This window comes from Ammospiza caudacuta, chromosome 28 (genome assembly GCF_027887145.1).
Source record: "Ammospiza caudacuta isolate bAmmCau1 chromosome 28, bAmmCau1.pri, whole genome shotgun sequence".
In the NCBI taxonomy this organism is placed as follows: domain Eukaryota; kingdom Metazoa; phylum Chordata; class Aves; order Passeriformes; family Passerellidae; genus Ammospiza; species Ammospiza caudacuta.
In genome coordinates this window covers 5,474,461-5,492,570 of record NC_080620.1, presented here as the reverse complement: position 1 = coordinate 5,492,570, position 18,110 = coordinate 5,474,461, and the positions used below count along the sequence as shown (strand labels likewise).

Below are 18,110 nucleotides of genomic sequence, written 5' to 3'. Positions count from 1 at the left end.
TCCAGCAGAACTCCCTGAGCCCGTGGTTGCTGCTCCTTTTAACCCCGGGGAGAGGGGAGGGAAGGGGCAGGGAGCCACCAGGCAGGGACAGGAGGGGAGGGACAAAGGGATAAAGGACACCTGGATGGCCCAATGCCCCCCAGGGGGTAGAGAGCATCCTTTCAATCTGCTAACTGAGTTCTGGAATTCCAGGATTCACAGACAGTGCTGGGCGGGGTCAGAGAGGGGAAGGGAGAGGTGGCTGACACAGCTGGGAGGGAATGACCATGGGAGGGACTGGGTGTCTGAGACATCACAACGCATCAGACAAGCCCACGGTGGGCAGCAGACCCACGTGCGTGCACGCTGTGTCCCCAGACGTGCGTGTGGAGCAGTGCTACATGCGCTGGGACGAGGACGAGTGCACGGAGCCGCTGCCCGGCAAGTTCCGCATGGACATGTGCTGCTGCTCCGTGGGCTCGGCCTGGGGCTCCGACTGCGAGGAGTGTCCCCGCGCTGGCTCTGCCGAGTTCAAGGCGCTGTGTCCCCGCGGGCCCGGCTTCGCCAACCGCGGCGACGTGCTCTCGGGGCGGCCCTTCTACAAAGGTGAGTGCTGGAGCCGCCAGGATCACAGTGGGGATGTGCCTCGGATCGTCTGGCCCTTGGTGCTGGACCAAATAGTGGCACTGTGGTGTTTCACCCCCACAGACACTTTTGGCTGGTTGGGTGCTGCAGCTGGGCGTGTGGAGATAAGTCCAGGTTTGCAGGAGCTCTGGTGGTGGTGGGATGGAGTCTGCTCCTCAGGTTTTCCTCTGTGGAGAAGCTTTAAGGCAATGGTGAAGGAAAGGAGTCGGTTCTGATGGGGGGTTTGGATCCAGAGCTTTATTCTGGCCTCTGAATGCAGCACCAGCTCCAGCAGAACTCCCTGAGCCCGTGGTTGCTGTTCCTTTAACCCTGGGGAGAGGGCAGGGAAGGGGCAGGGAGCCACCAGCCAGGGACAGGAGGGGAGGGACAAAGGGACAAAGGACACCTGGATGGCCCCAATGCCCCCCAGGGGTGGAGGGCATCCTTTGAATCTGCCCAATCCCTTCTGGAATTCCAGGACTGACAGACAGTGCTGGGCAGGGGTCAGGGAGGGGAAAGGAGAGGGGACTGACACACCTGGGAGGGAATCTTCAGGGGAGGGACCCAGGTTCTGAGGTAAACCCTGAAATCACACTGCAGCAGGTGAGGAAGGGCAGTCAGGGCTGGCGCTTGAGCTGAGGAGGTTCTCAGCTGCAGTGAGGGGGCTCATGGCGAGCCCCCCTGGCTGGATGTCTCTGATCCCCCAGATGTGAACGAATGCAAGGTGTTCTCCGGGCTCTGCACCCACGGCACCTGCAGGAACACCATCGGCAGCTTCAGGTGCATCTGCGGCAACGGCTTCGCTCTGGATGCTGAGGAGAGGAACTGCACAGGTGAGGGACCCCCAACCCCTAACATAGTTTCTCATGATTCTTTCAACAATAATTACATCTAATCACATCTAACAATTATATCATTTGTCACATACTGACAACACTGGTGCGGCTTCACATGATCCAGCAAACACAAGGCCTAACATTTCCCAGGGCCTACCTTTAACATTTTCCCTACTAAGCCTGGCTTTCTTTCTAATTCCCCAAATTTCCTATGATTTTAAAACCTTCTCCTGTCCCCCAGACATTGACGAGTGCCGCATCTCCCCCGACCTGTGCGGCCACGGCTCGTGCGTCAACACCCCGGGCAGCTTCGAGTGCGAGTGCTTCGAGGGCTACGAGAGCGGCTTCATGATGATGAAGAACTGCATGGGTGAGCAAGGCTGAGCCCCTGAGGGCACCTCCTGGGACAGGGCAGGGCCCTGAGGAAAGGCAGGGCACAGCCAGAGGTGCCCAGCTCCTCAAACACTGCATGGAGCAATTCCCATTTCCATGAGGAGCTCTGGGACACCCTGTGCCCCCTTCCACCTCTGGGACACCCTGTGCCCCCTTCCACCCCCTCATTTATAGGGGCTCTGGGACACCCTGTGCCCCCTTCCACCTCTGGGACACCCTGTGCCCCCTTCCACCCCCTCATTTATAGGGGCTCTGGGACACCCTGTGCCCCCTTCCACCTCTGGGACACCCTGTGCCCCCTTCCACCCCTTCATTTATAGGGGCTCTGGGACACCCTGTGCCCCCTTCCACCTCTGGGACACCCTGTGTCCCCTTCCACCCTCTCAGTTATAGGGGCTCCCTTCACCTGCCCTTTTAATCTCCCTTTATCCTCACACACAGTTCCTTACAGCTCCTCCAGTCTGCCCAAGGCTTGTTTTTATTCTGTCAGAGTCTCATCTGTTTTCAATTGAATAATTTCTCGTTCGGAGCTTAAAAAATCCCATCGGTGACCTCAGTACCTCAGTTTGTCTCCAACAGCTCAGCCAGACTCCTGCTGTCCTCTAATTCCTGGCATTCCACGTTCCTGTCCTCTGTCCAGCCAGACTCACTTGTCTCACTGACCTGCTCTTAATATTCTGCTTTGGCTTGGACTTCCAAACCACTTCAAGCCATGATTCAACAGCATTTATTTATTTTTCGTGTTTTATTCTCTCTGCTCTTTAAAATAAATCACTGTCCCTGGCAGGGGCTTTGTCTTTTCCGTACAATTTGTAGCGTGGGTTTCCACAGCTCCCACTGATCACCCTCCTCCTCCTGCTCCATTTCTGGGACCCTGGGAATGTCACAGTCCTCACCCATGACCTGCTGCCTTCTTGCAGTAGTCTGATTTCTAATCTTTATAGAAGGATATAAATTTCATTGTTCTTTTTTTTTTTTTTTTTTTAATTTAATGCTCGCTCTTACTTGTCCAATTCCACTTTATCCTTTTTTTCTGGGTGACAGGGAGCTGAGTCATCTCACCCCAAAGGGGGTGGTGACGTTTTGTCATTGCCTGTGGTCAAGGATTAACTTCTTCCCACCTGTGTTTGGCCAAAGAATTTGGCTTCAGCCTCCTGAGGGAGGAATTCTGTGCAGCCTGGGGCAGGGGACAGCGCCAGCAGTGAAAATGCAGCCTGGGATTCACCAGGAACAGGCTCCCACTGATCTGGGGGTGTTTGGTAGGGACCTGTCACCCCCATTTTCAGGCGTATCCCAGCCCTCTTTACCTGAAAATCTCATCAGTGTTTTAGCCAAGTCAGGGAAAATAACCCATTCTTAACTTCAATGCTGGAGTCAGGAAAATAAACATGAGATGAAAATGAGTTTTTAAAAATATATCCAACCTCAGTTCCTTTCTCTGCTGTCTCTGAGGGGCTCTTGGGTTCTGAGGTTGAGGCACAAGGTGGGATTTCCCAACATTCAAACTAACCAGGAGACCACTGGAGCCAAGCCCAGCTTTCCCTGCCCTGTTACCTGTGATATTCCTTGTTCTGAGATCCAAACCCTGCATTCCCCTCCCTGTTACCTGTGTGCTATTCCCTGTTCTGGGGTCCAGCCCAGCTTTCCCCTCCCTGTTAACCCCGTGATATTCCCTGTTCTGGGAGCCAAGCCCAGCTTTCCCTGCCCTGTTAACCCTGTGCTATTCCCTGTTCTGGGATCAAGCCCAGCTTTTCCAAGCCCAGCTTTCCCTGCCTTGTTAACCCTGTGATATTCCCTGTTCTGAGATCCAAGCTCTCCCTGCCCTGTTAATCCTGTGATATTCCCTGTTCTGGGAGCCAAGCCCAGCTTTCCCTGCCCTGTTAACCCTGTGATATTCCCCGTTCTGGGGTGCTCCCCCGGTGGAGAAGCCTCTGGAAGGGACCAATCCCATTTTCCCACGCAGACATCAACGAGTGCGAGCGGGACCCGCTGCTGTGCCGGGGCGGGATCTGCATGAACACCGACGGCAGCTTCGAGTGCATCTGCCCCCCTGGGCACGAGCTGACAGCCGAGGGCAACACCTGCATTGGTGAGGGCTCAGCAGGGAAACCCCACAGGCAGAGCTCCTGCGGGGCTGTGGGTGTCTCCTTCCCATCCCGTACATCCCATCCCTGGAGGTGACCAAGAGTTTGGAGCAGCCTGGGCTGGGGGAAGGTGTCCCTGCCCGTGTCCCTGCCCATGGACGATCCTTAAGGTCCCTCCCACCCAAACCCTTCTGTGCTTCCATGATAAGTGGGTCCAGCTCATCCCAGAGGGGCTCATTCCAAGGCCAAGAGCTCATCCAGACCAAGCTCATTCCCAGTGTTTTGTTGCATTGGTGTTGTTCATTTTGCTGCTCCCTTTGACCAGTGGGAAAAAATTCCGTTTGGGCACCAGCTGATGGCCTGAGCAGGGCTGGCTGCTCCAAGTGCTCTTGTCCCCTCAGACATCAACGAGTGCTCCCTCAGTGACAACCTCTGTCGCAACGGGCGCTGCGTCAACGTCATCGGCACCTACCAGTGCTCCTGTGACTCTGGATTCCAGGCCACGCCAGACAGGCAGGGCTGTGTGGGTGAGTGCTCCTCCAAAGGGTCCTTCAAGCACCTTGGGATGAGCCCAGAACCTTCCTGGGCTTGTGGGTGTTGTGTTCAGAGGGTAAAGCAAACGGGGAATGTCGTGGATGGGCGACAGCCAAATCTGTGCTGCTGGCACAGGGCTCTGAGGGCACTGCCAGGGGCTGGGCAGAAGGAATGAGGTGTTCTCTTGTGGCTGGGGGAGATTTGTGTCCTCTTCTGCCACCCAAACTGCTGCCTGGGCCCTTGTCTGTGCAGGGCTGGGTCCCTGTGGGTCCCTGCCAGCTCAGGGTGCTGTGGTTGTCCCCAGACATCGACGAGTGCACCATCACCAATGGGGGCTGTGACACCCACTGCTCCAACTCCGAGGGCAGCTACGAGTGCAGCTGCAGCGAAGGCTACGCCCTGATGCCAGACAAGAGGTCCTGTGCAGGTCAGTGCCCACCTTGGCTCTTGCAGGTGCTGCCCCAGGGACCTCTCTGTCCCCCACAGCTGGCTCCAGGATTAGGGGTCTCATTTTTAAGTCCCTTCCAGAGATGGATGATTTTGCTTTGCACTGCCACACCCAGCCGCTCACGATTTGGGATTTCCTCCTTCCCCCTGGTGCTCCAGCTTTCCCTGTGTTCACCTTGGCATGGTCTCCTCTCTGCAGATATTGATGAATGTGAGGATAACCCCGAGATCTGTGATGGGGGGCAGTGCACCAACATCCCCGGCGAGTACCGCTGCCTCTGCTTCGACGGCTTCATGGCATCCCTGGACATGAAGACCTGCATTGGTGAGGCCCTGGCCGTGCCCTGGGCGTGCCCCACCTCTGCCTCCTGTCCCCAGAGCCACACTGGGGGATCCTCGGGGTGTCCCATGGGTGCTTTTGTCGCGCAGATGTGAACGAGTGCGACCTCAACCCCAACATCTGCCTGCACGGCGAGTGTGAGAACACCAAGGGCTCCTTCATCTGCCACTGCCAGCTGGGCTACTTCGTCAAGAAGGGAACCACGGGGTGCACAGGTGGGAGCTCAGCACGCCTGGAGCTGGGGCTGCCAGTGAGGAAAACTGGGAAACTGCCCTGGAGGCAGCCCCAGCCCGGGGTGCTGTGTGGGGCATGCTGTGGGATGTGCTGGGCAGGCACACAGTGCCAGGACACACCTGTTCCCAGGTGCTGGCCAAGCCAGGAGCCTGCCCTTCCTCCTGCACGTTTGCCAGGGCTGAGCTCCTCAGCTCCAGCACTCAAGCCCAGGCAGCCTCTCCCCCAAATCCCTGGGAGCCTGGGATCTGTGGGAGTGGGATCAGCCCAGCTCAGCCCTGCTGTTCTGGGGGAGCTGAGCTGGGCCAGCCCTGGTGTCCTTCCTCTGCAGACATCGACGAGTGTGAGATTGGAGCCCACAACTGTGACATGCACGCCTCCTGCATCAACGTCCCCGGCAGCTTCAAGTGCAAGTGTCGCTCGGGCTGGCTCGGGGACGGGCTCAAGTGCAACGGTGAGTGCTCACCAGGGCAGGGCCAGCCCTCTCCAGGGGCTCTGGGGAGCCTGGGCTGAGATGGAGGGGTTCAACCTGGAGAAAAGGAGGCTCAGAGGGGACCTGCACAGCTCCCTGACAGGAGGGGACAGCTGGGGGGTCAGGCTGTGCTCACAGGGGACAACAGGACAAGAGGGAACGGCCTCAGGCTGGGCCAGAGGGGGTTTAAGTAGGATATTGGGAAAATGTCTTTCCAGCCCTGGCACAGTCTCCATCCCTGGAGGGATTTAAAGCCATGTAGATGTTGGTGACATGGTCAGGGGGTCAGCAGTGTCCTGGTGATGCCCATAGAGGCTCTCAGGGAATGTGCTGAAGCCTCCAGACAGTCTCCTGGGCCATTTGTGTGCCCCTGTAGCTGCTCAGGCTCAGGGCAAAGCCACGAAAATGCCAGGCTGGACAGGGCTCGGTGGAAGGTGTCCCTGGGGGTGGAACTGGATGATCCTTAAGGTCCTTCCCACTCAAACCACTCCGTGCTTCCATGAGTGAGTCCAGCCCATCCAGGAGCCCAAGCTCATTCCAGATTAGCCAGGCCAGGCACTGACAGGCTGTTATCCATGCCCAGACCTGGATGAGTGTGCAACTGAGGAGCACAAGTGCAACCTGAACGCCAACTGTGTGAACACGCCCGGCTCGTACCGCTGCGCCTGCCGCGACGGCTTCAACGGCGACGGCTTCTCCTGCTCAGGTGAGCCTTGGGCTGGCTCAGAACAGGGCTGGGACAGACCCCAGCCCCTGCCCGGGTTTGAACAGACAGATTCTGTCTGCTGAGGAAGGTGGAGCCTCCCCCGAAATGGAAAATGTAAACCCGTTCCCTCTGAATTATTGTAATTTTGAAATTAAGGGGCTCGCTCTCAGGGAAAGATGTGGGAATAGGAATAACAGTTCTGTACTAGGAAAATGCAGTGGGAAAACGCTGCTCTGGTATGCCAAAACCTCAGACTATATCCAGGAAGGAATGCTTGGCTCCTCCCCCTGGGTGGAGCATCTCCCAATGGGATGATGGGATTTTATCAGCCATGCAGTGACACTCAATGGCTCATTAACAGAAGATGATTAATAATTGATGGCCCATTAACAGAAGATCGCTCCTGGAGGGAGGATTGGTTGTGGAAGAAATAAAGAAAACTGCCCAATGAGCAGAAGATAACTGCCCCGCCTCTGACAAATATGGAAATAGAATACACACATTATCTTCCAATCCAGGACAGCCCCTCTGAACCACCAGCCTGGCTGGGTGGTGCCCAGAGCACAGCCTGGTCTGTGCCACAGGGCTCCAGCCCCTCCTCACAGGTGTCAGGGGAGGCTCAGGGCCATGAGCTGCAGCCTCCCAGCCGTGGGTGGGCACCCTCCTGGGCTCCCCGGGGCTGGCAGAGGGCAGCCCCCATCCCCGTGTCCCTCCCTGCAGACGTGGATGAGTGTGCAGACAACGTGAACCTGTGTGAGAACGGGCAGTGCCTCAACGCCCCCGGCGGGTACCGCTGCGAGTGCGAGATGGGCTTCAACCCCACCGAGGACAGCAAGGCCTGCCAGGGTGAGTGCCCGGGCCCTGAGCCCCTCCTGGGCCCCTCTGGCCTCTGCTGGCACCTCCTGCTCCATGAGCCAGCCCCCAGCACCTGCTGGTGCCAGGCTCCTGAGGTGCCAGCTGTGCCACTGGTGGCGGTTGGTGCCCAGCCTTGGACTGAGCCTGGATTCCTGAAAATGGAAAACCAGGAGAAAAGGGGTGAGGGGAGAGAGGGGGAGAGGGTGGGGGGGGGCCCAGCTCCCCCAGGAGATTGTCTCACATGTCACCAGGACCATCCTGGGGTGGGTTGGTCACAGCTGGGCAGGAGGTGGGAGCAGGAGCAGCCTGTCCTGGCCCTCAGGCTGCCCCAGCCTGTCCCCAGCTGTCCCTGTTTTGCAGACATTGATGAATGCACCTTCCAGAACATCTGTGTCTTTGGCACCTGCCAGAACCTGCCCGGGATGTTCCGCTGTGCCTGCGACGATGGATATGAGCTGGACAGGAGTGGGGGCAACTGCACAGGTCAGGGCTCTGGGCTCTGCTGGGCCCATCCATGGCAGCCTGAAAGCAGCCCGTGGTCCCTGTGGTGTCCTTGCTGCTGGGGTGGCCAGGGGGCACAGCTGAGCGTGGCTGTGCTCCTCCTCTGGGCAGGGAGCTGAGGGTGGCACAGGGCAAGGGTGGGGATACACCTGGGCACAGAGCTGGGGCTGGGCTGGGCTTTCCTGGCAGCGCTCACCTCCGTCTTCAGCGTCCATCTGTCCGTCCTTTCAGACATCAACGAGTGTGCAGACCCTGTGAACTGCATCAACGGGCTCTGTGTCAACACCCCGGGCAGCTACCTGTGCAACTGCCCCCAGGACTTCGAGCTGAACCCCACGGGGGTGGGCTGTGTGGGTGAGTGGGACCCCACCCAGACCCACCTGGGGGTCCTTCTTGGTGCTCCTGTGTGGCTGGAGCTGGACACAACGAGGGTGGCTGCCCCTCTGTGGCTGTTCCTTGCCTGGCTGTCCCCCATGCATTTAACCCCGCAGCAGCAGCAGAACCCGTGACCCGCTGAGTGTGTCCCACCTGGTGTCACTCTCACAGCGCTCTTGTTGCTCCAGGGCAGCTCTGGAGCTGTTTTATTCCCTGCCAGTGCCCAAGGCCGGGTTGGACAGGGCTTGGAGCAGCCTGGCACCGTGGAAGGTGTCCCTACCCATGGACAGGATGGTCCTTCAGGTCCCTTCAGCCCAAACCATTTGGGGTTCCATGACCCCACACAGCTCCCAGCACAGGGCCCCAGTAACCCCCAATTTTCCCTTATCCCTGGAAGATTTCCCATTCCTTTGCAGGGCGTGGAGCGGTGTCACCTTTAAGGTCCCCTCCATCCCAAACCATTCCACAATTCCACGATCCCATCCCTCCTGCACCCCCGAGCTCTCCAGGAGAGGTTTCTCTGCTCAGAGCCCTGTGTGTGTGCAGATACCCGCGTTGGGAATTGCTTCCTGGACACGCAGGACCGAGGGGACGGGGGCATCTCCTGCAGCGCCGAGATCGGCGTGGGGGTCACCAGGGCCTCCTGCTGCTGCTCCCTGGGCCGTGCCTGGGGCAACCCCTGCGAGCTCTGCCCTCCAGCCAACACCAGTGAGTGGGGAACAGCTCGGGATGGGCACGGGGGGAAGGAGGGAAGAGGGGCAGGGTCACTCCCCATGGATCCTCAGCCCAAACTGGAGGTGCTGAGTTTGGGATGGACACAGGGAGAAGGAGGGAAGAGGGACAGGGTCACTCCCAGATGGATCCTCAGCCCAATCTGGAGATGCTGAGTTTGGGATTTGCTGCTCCATCCGGGGCAGGCTCGCTCCCTGGTGGATCCTCAGCCCAAACTGGAGGTGCTGAGTTTGGGATAGAGGGATAGACACGGGGAGAAGGAGGGAAGAGGGGCAGGGTCACTCCCAGATGGATCCTCAGCCCAATCTGGAGGTGCTGACTTTGGGATTTGCTGCTCCACCCGGGGCAGGGCAGAGGTGAAGTGGGGGGGGGGGGGGAGGCCACGCTGTTGTGTTTGGGGGTCCAGGTTGGGGTCTTTCATTCCCAGTGGGCTGGGGAGGGAATGTGGGATCCCCCCTGGAAGGGAGGGCAGGCTGTGGGGTGGCTCAGCAGGCGATGGGGATGGAGCTGCTCCATCCCAGCCCCATGGCTGCTCCTGCTGGGCCTCTCCTGGCTCTCCCCACCCTCCTGCTTCAGGGGAGCCCCTCAGCCCCCTCAGCTCCCCCTGCCTTTCTCCACAGCCGAGTACAAGACCTTGTGCCCTGGGGGAGAAGGGTTCCGGCCCAACCCCATCACTGTCATCCTGGAGGGTGAGTTACCCCTGTTCCCATGGCCCTTCCTGAGGGATGGGGTGCTGGGGGACCCCAGGGCTGTGGGGACACTCTGTGCCTTGGCACTGAGGGCCCACTGACCACCAAGTGATGGACACAAAGCGTGGCTATCCTTGGCCGTGCAGAGCAGGGCTGGGCATGGTGGGCTGAGCTCTCTGCAGCTGGGGGGTGGCACAGGCACTGAAAATGTCCCACTGCTGCCCCTCCTCAGACATTGACGAGTGCCAGGAGCTGCCAGGGCTGTGCCAGGGCGGGAATTGTGTCAACACCTTCGGCAGCTTCCAGTGCGAGTGTCCCCTGGGCTACTACCTCAACGAGGACACCCGGATCTGCGAGGGTACCGGGGCTGGGGACAGGGGTGGCACCTCCTCCAGGGGCTGGGGACAGGGGTGGCACCTCCTCCAGGGGCCGGGGACAGGGGTGGCACCTCCTCCAGGGGCTGGGGACAGGGGTGGCACCTCCTCCAGGGGCCGGGGACACAGGGGTGGCAACTGTGTGTGTGCCAAGGTGATGACCACGTGTGCCAGCTGCCCCAGGAATGGTTGGGAGCATCCCTTCCCCTTTCCAGATTCCCTCATCACCAACCTGTCCCCAGCCTGCTCCCTGTGCCAAGCCCACCCATCCCTCGTGCCAAGCCTACCCCCACCCCACCTGTGCCCTTCTCTGCCCGTGCCCAGTGCTCTGTCTCCTTCCTCCCACAGATATTGATGAGTGCTCTGCCCACATCGGGATCTGTGGCCCTGGCACCTGCTACAACACCCTGGGCAACTACACCTGCGTGTGCCCACCTGAGTACATGCAGGTCAACGGGGGAAACAACTGCATGGGTACGGCTCTGGGTGCTCTGCATTCCTGGGGAGGGCTCAAATCCATGGGGAATGGTCCAAATCTCTGGGGAGGGGGCTGGCACTGCCATCCCAGAGGGGGCTGTGCCAATGGGATGGAGCAGAAGTGCTGGAAACAGGAGCTGGGATTCAGGGATGGATGTGGCACTCGGTGCTCTGCTCTGAGTGATGGCTTGGGCTCCATTTGGAGGCTTTTCCTGCCATCCCTGGGGCTGGCAGTGCCACTCCCAGGGCTCTCCCAAGCCTGGCACTGCCCTTGCAGACATGAGGAAGAGCGTTTGCTACCGCAACTACAATGACACCTGCGAGAACGAGCTGTCCTTCAACATGACCAAGAAGATGTGCTGCTGCTCCTACAACATTGGCAAGGCCTGGAACAAACCCTGCGAGCCCTGTCCCACCCCTGCCAGCGGTAAGTGTCCCCACAGGGTCCCTGTGCCACTCCTAAGTGCCCTCACAGTGTCCCTGTGCCACCCCTGCCCACCATAAGCCTTCCCATGTGATCCCTGTCCCATCAATTTTCCCATTTTCCCATGAAATTTGGGGCATGAGCACCAACAAGTGAATGGGGAGGAAGGAGAGCGTTCTGGGGGTGACTCCCAGCACAGTGGGGAGCCCCTGGTGCCTCTCAGAGCCCAATTCCAGCACTCCTGGCCCTCCCTGGGCACTGCCATGAGCTCGGTGTTCCCTTTCCAGCCGAGTACCAGATCCTGTGTGGGAACCAAGCCCCTGGATTCATCATTGACATCCACACTGGGAAACCCATTGGTGAGTGAATCCTGCATCCCATGGGGCCAGGGCTGCCCCTGTCATCCCATGGGAGCTTCTTTCTTAGGGAATGAAAGGTTGGGGCAAGGAGAAGAGGCTTGGCAGTGCCAGGGACTGAAGAGGTGGAGATGAGTTAATCTTCTTTCCTGGGAAGGAAGTGCAACAGAAGGAGATGGTGGGACCCTAGAGCCATCCCAATATTCCAGTGACCCCCTGGGCTCCCCATTTCCATCCCCAGAGCTGAGCTGTTACTGCAGGGACGCACTCAGGGCAAGCAGGGGCCGTGTCCTGGGTGGAGCCTTCCCAAAATGCTGATGCTGTGGAGCATTCCTGGGATGCCAGGGTGGGATGCTGATGCTCATGAGCATTCCCAGGATGCAGGGTTGGCATGCTGATGCTGTGGAGCATTCCTGGGATGCAGGGATGGGATGATGATGCTCTGGAGCATTCCCAGGATGTAGAGGGTGGGATGCTGATGCTGTGGAGCATTCCTGGGATGCAGGGATGGGATGATGATGCTGTGGAGCATTCCCAGGATGTAGAGGGTGGCATGCTGATGTTGTGGAGCATTCCTGGGATGCCAGGGTTGGGATGCTGATGTTGTGGAGCATTCCTGGGATGCCAGGGTTGGGATGCTGATGCTGTGGAGCATTCCTGGGATTCAGAGGATGGGATGCTGATGTTGCACTGGTGCAGATATCGATGAGTGCAGCGAGATCCCGGCCATCTGCACCAACGGCGTCTGCATCAACCAGATCGGGAGCTTCCGCTGCGAGTGCCCCATCGGCTTCAGCTACAACAACATCCTGCTCATCTGCGAAGGTACCTCGGGAATTCCGGGGAGTTCCAGCTCCTCCTGGCTTGGGACACTGCCACGGGGCTGTGGCAGCTCCACGGGGGGATTTTTGGGGTGTCCTGTTCCACAGAGGGGATTTTTGGGATGGCCCGCCCAGCACTGGGAGTCGCACGCCCCAATCCCCGTGGTCCTTTCCCGAGCTGTTCCCACCGGGATCAGTGATCCCAGCCCCGCTCAACCATTCCCGGGATCCCCCTGCATTGATCCCGGTGCCACCCCAGTGTCCCCGTGCCCTCTGTCCCCGCAGACATCGACGAGTGCAGCAGCGGGGAGACGTTGTGCCAGCGGCACGCCGAGTGCGTCAACATCCCCGGCAGCTTCCGCTGCGAGTGCGCCACGGGGTACCGGCTGTCCCCAGGGGGAGCCTGCGTGGGTAAGGACACAGCTGGGCAACACACCTGGGGCACACCTGGGTACATCTGGGGCACACCTGGGTGAAACACCTGGGCACACCTGGGAAACACCTGGGATACACCTGGGACACACCTGAGCTCACCTGGGACGCACACCTGGGACACACCTGGGTGCACCTGGGATACGCACCTGGGAAACACCTGGGACACACCTGGAAATACCTGGGCACATCTGGGAAACACACCTGGGACACACCTGGTCATAAGTGAGCCACTCACATCTGAAAAACACACCTGAGACACACCTGGTCATACCTGGGACACACCTGGGAAACACACCTGAGACACACATGGTCATACCTTGGACACACCTGGGAAACACACCTGAGACACACCTGGTCATACCTGGGACACACCTGGGAAACACACCTGAGTGTACCTGGACACACCTGGGACACACCTTGTCATATGTGAGCCACTTACATCTGAAAAACTTACCTGGAACACACCTGGTCTACACTTGGTCATACCTGGAGACACTTGGGAAACACACCTGGGACACACCTGATCACACCCTGAACACACACCTGATCACACCCCCCTTTTTTGGGATGACAGCACATAAATCTCATTGTCTGTCAAGTCACCTGTCCAGAACCATGGGCGGGGCTCTGCTCTCCCCACCTGTCCCCTCCCTGCCCCTCACCTGCACCCCCTGGGCCCCGTTCCAGGTCGCAACGAGTGCCAGGAGATCCCCAACGTGTGCAGCCACGGCGACTGCGTGGACACCGAGGGCAGCTACGTCTGCATCTGCCACAACGGCTTCAAGGCCACCGGGGAGCAGACCATGTGCATGGGTCAGTGTCGCATCCTTGGGTCAGTGTCACCCACCCTGGGTCAGTGTCACATCCCCCGGGTCAGTGTCACATTCCTCGGGTCAGTGTCACATTCCCTGGGTCAGTGTCGCTCCACTGGTCAGTGCCACACCAGGGGGACACAAGTCCCTGACACTCCAGGGTTCTGCCAGGGACAGCTGAGTGTCCTGCCCTGCAGCCTGTCCCCAGGCTGTCCCTGTGCTCTGCAGCTTGTCCCCAGGCTGTCCCCAGGCCCTCCCCAGCCTGTGCCTGTCCCCAGGCTGTCCCTGCAGCCCCCTGGCCTCTCAGGTGTGTCCCTGTCCCCGCAGACATCGACGAGTGTGACCGCCAGCCCTGCGGCAACGGGACCTGCAAGAACACCGTGGGCTCCTACAACTGCCTGTGCTTCCCTGGCTTCGAGCTCACCCACAACAACGACTGCATGGGTGAGTGCCCAGCCCTGGGGACACCCCTGGGGCCGGCCCTGCTGGCTGTCACCCACGGGTGACACCTGGCACTGTTGCTGTGGCTCTGCAGACGTGGACGAGTGCTCGTCGCTGGTGGGGCAGGTGTGCAGGAACGGGCAGTGCATCAACAGCGTGGGCTCCTTCCAGTGCCTGTGCCAGGAGGGCTACGACCGCACCCCCGACGGCAAGAACTGTGTGGGTGAGTGTCCACCCCAGTGTCCACTCCATGGCCAGGGTCCTCTGGCCTGCCTGGTGCTGTCCATGTGGTCCCCAAGCTGCTCCCAGCAGTTCCATTCTCCAGAAGCACCCGCAAAGTCCCCTGGAAGCAAAGCCAGCTCATTGAGATGCCCATGGAGAGCTGGGCTGGCCCCTCCCTGCCTCCATCTCCCTCCAGGCCTGTCCCTCCCTGTGCTGGGACCTGCAGGCAGTGGGAGGAACATCCTGTTCACGCCCCAAAGTCCTACCAGGGATACCCTGAGAACCATCCTGGAAATATCTCCCCCATTCCACATCACCTTTGGGGCAAGGCGGGGCCTGGTGCACCCTGAGGTGCTCAGAGCAGAGCCCAGACCTCACCCCTGGCTGTTTTCCCCTCTCCAGACATCAACGAGTGCGTGAGCCTGCCCGGGACCTGCTCCCCTGGCACCTGCCAGAACCTGGAGGGCTCCTTCCGCTGCATCTGCCCCCCTGGCTACGAGGTGCAGAACGACAACTGCATTGGTAAGGCCTGCCCTGTGCCCCCATCACAGCCCCTGCACACCCCATCTGTCCTTCCTGAGGGGGTCAGGGCACCCCAGGGGGGTCAGCACCCCCAAATCCCTGCAGGGAGCCAGGCAAGCCCAGCCCTGGTGGCACAAGAGGCTTTGGGGCGTTGCAGTGCCCATTTCCCCTACAGGAGGGCTGTGGGGTGGGGCAGGGGCGGTGCTCACCCGCCTCACCTCCTCCAATGACCCCTGGCTGTGTCCCTGCTGCTCCCAGACATCAACGAGTGCGAGGAGGAGCCCAACATCTGCCTCTTTGGGACGTGCACCAACACCCCCGGCAGCTTCCAGTGCGTGTGCCCGCCCGGCTTCGTGCTGTCCGACAACGGCCGCCGCTGCTTCGGTCAGTGCCCGATTCCTGGGATTCCTGCAGAATCCCCGGAACCTCCCTGACCTTGGCACGTCCCCATCCTCCCCCAGACACCCGCCAGAGCTTCTGCTTCACTCGCTTCGACAACGGGAAGTGCTCGGTGCCCAAGGCCTTCAACACCACCAAGGCTCGGTGCTGCTGCAGCAAAATGCCCGGGGAGGGCTGGGGAGACCCCTGCGAGCTGTGCCCGCAGGAGGGCAACGGTAGGGAGGGGACAGGGACACGGGTGTCCCCAGGGGAGCAGGGATGGGTGTGTCCTCACGGGTGTGTCCTCATGGGAGAGAAATGGGTGTGTCCCTATGGAGGGATGGGTGTGTCCCCATAGGAACAGTGGCTGTGTCCCCACGGGAGAGTCCTTGGTGTGTCCCCACTTCTAGAAGCCTTCAAAGCCCGTTTCAGCTGCTGGGAGCAGAATCCCATCAGCACATCCCGCGTTTCTTTGTCTTTTCATTCCCGCTTTTCCTTTCTCTCCCAGTTGCCTTCCAGGAGCTGTGTCCCTATGGCCACGGGGCCATCCCAGGCCCAGGTGACACCCGGGAAGGTGAGGCTGTGTGGAGGGACGAGCAGAAGTTTGGGCTGGGGGTTGTTGCTTGGAATTGATGAGTCCTGGGCTGCTGGAGAGCAGGATGGGATCTTGGGGGGACACACCAGACTGGGCACCCCAAATCCCCCAAACTGCTCACCAGGGCTTCATCCTTCAGCTCTGCAGAGGAAATGAGACTCCCTGAGCATCCCCTGGCAGTGCTGAGGGGACAGGGGATTTTGTGGCCGTGTGAAGCTGCAAATTTTCCATTTCCAGATGTGAACGAGTGCTCGGAGAACCTGGGGGTGTGCATCAACGGCGCCTGCATCAACACCGACGGCTCCTTCCGCTGCGAGTGCCCCTTCGGCTACAACCTGGACTACACCGGGGTCAACTGCGTGGGTGAGGCTCTGGGGGGGCCTGGGGGGTCTGGGGGGTGCCCCGCTCCCTCCTGTTCCCTCCTGCTCCATCCCCATCACTCCAGAGGGGATGGATCCGTATGTGCACGTGGAGAGAGGGAATCGCTGCTCCCTCACCCCTTCCCTTCCATCCCGGCTCTGCTGGGACACTTGGAGTGCTCTGCCTGCAAGAGCCCAGCCCTTCCCCATCATCCTCCTCCTCCTCCTCCTCACGTTCTGTGCTCCCCAGACACCGATGAGTGCTCCATTGGCAATCCCTGTGGGAATGGCACCTGCACCAACGTGGTGGGAGGCTTCGAGTGCGCCTGCGACGAGGGCTTTGAGCCGGGGCCCATGATGACCTGTGAAGGTAATGACCTGGGGGCCAGCCCCTTCATTCCCACCCCACTGGGCTTTGTGGGACCCCCTGCTCCCTGTCTGGCCCAGCCCCTTCATTCCCACCCCACTGGGCTTTGTGTTACCCCCTGCTCCCTGTCTGGCCCAGCCCCTTCATTCCCACCACCCTGGGCTTTGTGTTACCCCCTGCTCCCTGCCTGGGCCAGCCCCCCATGGGTGGTGTGGAAAGCTGGGTGAGGCTCCTCTCCATAGTGGGCTCCTTCAGCTCCCTCTGGAGCCCAGGAGGAAGCCTGGAGCCCTGGATGAGCACAGGAGCTGCCTCCCCAAGGACCAGCAGCCCATTCCCCCCAAAGCTGCTGGGACACCAGGGGTCTGTCCCTCTGCAAGGGCAGAGACAGCAGGAGGCTTTGGTGGAGCAAAGCTCTGGTGTGGGATGGATTGCCAGCAAGGTGGATGTGCCCTGGGGAGCTCCTGAGGGCACCCAGGTGAGTTCTGTCCTCTCCTCCCTGCAGACATCAACGAGTGCTCCCTGAACCCCCTGCTCTGCGCCTTCCGCTGCATCAACACCTTCGGCTCCTACGAGTGCACCTGCCCCTCTGGCTACGCCCTGCGGGAGGACAGGAGGATGTGCAGAGGTAAAACCCCTTCTGCAGCCCCCAGGGCACGGCCCAGACTGCCCCCAGCCCCTGCACCTGGCCAGGTGGGAATTCTGAGCTGGCTTTTCTCACCATCACCCACCTCGGTGTCCTGGCAGGAAGGAATTGTTCCCTGGGAGGGTGGGCAGGTTTCCCAGGAAAGCTGCCCCTGGATCCTTGGAAGTGTCCAAGGCTTGGAGCAGTCTGGGACGGTGGAAGATGTCCCTGCCATGGCACTGGATGAGTTTCAAAGTCCCAACTCATTCCATGACACTTTTTAACCTGAGTGCCAGCCAGGCTGGCTGAGGCTGAAGGGATGTGTGGGGCAGTGCAGGCTGGCAGGGCTGGCAGGGGCTCTGATGGGTCTCGTTGCAGATCTGGACGAGTGTGCAGAGGGGCTGCACGACTGTGAGTCCCGGGGGATGCTCTGCAAGAACCTCATCGGCACCTTCATGTGCATCTGCCCTCCTGGCATGCAGCGCAGGCCCGACGGCGAGGGCTGCACAGGTACCAGGGGCATTCCTGGGGCACTCCTGGGGCACAGACAGCAATGTTTCTCTCTGAGGGATCATCCACAGACTTGTGCTTTACATCCTTCTTTGCTTTACATCCTTCTCTGTTATACATCCTTCTTTGCTTTACATCGTTCTGTAGTTTACATCCTTTTCTGTTTTACATCCTTGAGCTCCTCCCTGGGCTTTCCCACATGTCACAACTTTCTGAGTGTCCCAATAGGACACACAAAACCTTTGTCCATCCCTGGAGCCGCCCTGGGCCAGGTGTCCTTGCCTTTGAGTATTTCTGAGTGTTCCAAGCTGCCTTTGGGATGGGGAGGAATGAACAGCCCAGAGCCGCACGGGACAGAGACAGCTCCAATCCAATCCAGTCCAGTCCAATCCGGTCCAACCCAATCCGGTCCAACTCAATCCAGTCCAACCCAATCTAGTCCAACCCAGCCCAACCCAATCCAGTCCAACCTAATCTAGTCCAACCCAACCCAATCTAGTCCAACCCAGCCCAACCCAATCCAGTCCAACCCAACGCAATCAAGTCCAACCCAATCCAACCAACCCAACTCAACCCAACCCAGTCCAACCCAATCTA

General features: G+C 59.7%; 1 protein-coding gene across 1 annotated transcript in view; it reads left to right on the top strand.

Annotated features, from left to right (window-relative positions):
• The window catches only part of LOC131568790 (fibrillin-2-like), a 70,052-nt gene that overhangs the window by 43,545 nt on the left and 8,397 nt on the right, over positions 1-18,110 (top strand). Inside the window, exons 23-54 of the mRNA XM_058820864.1 lie at positions 358-585; positions 1,311-1,436; positions 1,681-1,809; positions 3,796-3,921; positions 4,318-4,443; positions 4,755-4,877; positions 5,097-5,222; positions 5,327-5,452; positions 5,800-5,922; positions 6,524-6,646; positions 7,367-7,492; positions 7,862-7,984; positions 8,234-8,356; positions 8,924-9,085; positions 9,730-9,798; positions 10,031-10,156; positions 10,521-10,646; positions 10,927-11,076; positions 11,361-11,432; positions 12,129-12,254; positions 12,536-12,661; positions 13,373-13,498; positions 13,825-13,941; positions 14,033-14,161; positions 14,563-14,682; positions 14,941-15,066; positions 15,144-15,296; positions 15,569-15,634; positions 15,893-16,018; positions 16,265-16,384; positions 16,884-17,006; positions 17,382-17,513. Of these exons, the coding sequence (XP_058676847.1) occupies positions 358-585; positions 1,311-1,436; positions 1,681-1,809; positions 3,796-3,921; positions 4,318-4,443; positions 4,755-4,877; positions 5,097-5,222; positions 5,327-5,452; positions 5,800-5,922; positions 6,524-6,646; positions 7,367-7,492; positions 7,862-7,984; positions 8,234-8,356; positions 8,924-9,085; positions 9,730-9,798; positions 10,031-10,156; positions 10,521-10,646; positions 10,927-11,076; positions 11,361-11,432; positions 12,129-12,254; positions 12,536-12,661; positions 13,373-13,498; positions 13,825-13,941; positions 14,033-14,161; positions 14,563-14,682; positions 14,941-15,066; positions 15,144-15,296; positions 15,569-15,634; positions 15,893-16,018; positions 16,265-16,384; positions 16,884-17,006; positions 17,382-17,513 (4,023 nt within the window). The remainder of the gene's footprint in view (positions 1-357; positions 586-1,310; positions 1,437-1,680; positions 1,810-3,795; positions 3,922-4,317; positions 4,444-4,754; positions 4,878-5,096; positions 5,223-5,326; positions 5,453-5,799; positions 5,923-6,523; positions 6,647-7,366; positions 7,493-7,861; positions 7,985-8,233; positions 8,357-8,923; positions 9,086-9,729; positions 9,799-10,030; positions 10,157-10,520; positions 10,647-10,926; positions 11,077-11,360; positions 11,433-12,128; positions 12,255-12,535; positions 12,662-13,372; positions 13,499-13,824; positions 13,942-14,032; positions 14,162-14,562; positions 14,683-14,940; positions 15,067-15,143; positions 15,297-15,568; positions 15,635-15,892; positions 16,019-16,264; positions 16,385-16,883; positions 17,007-17,381; positions 17,514-18,110) is intronic.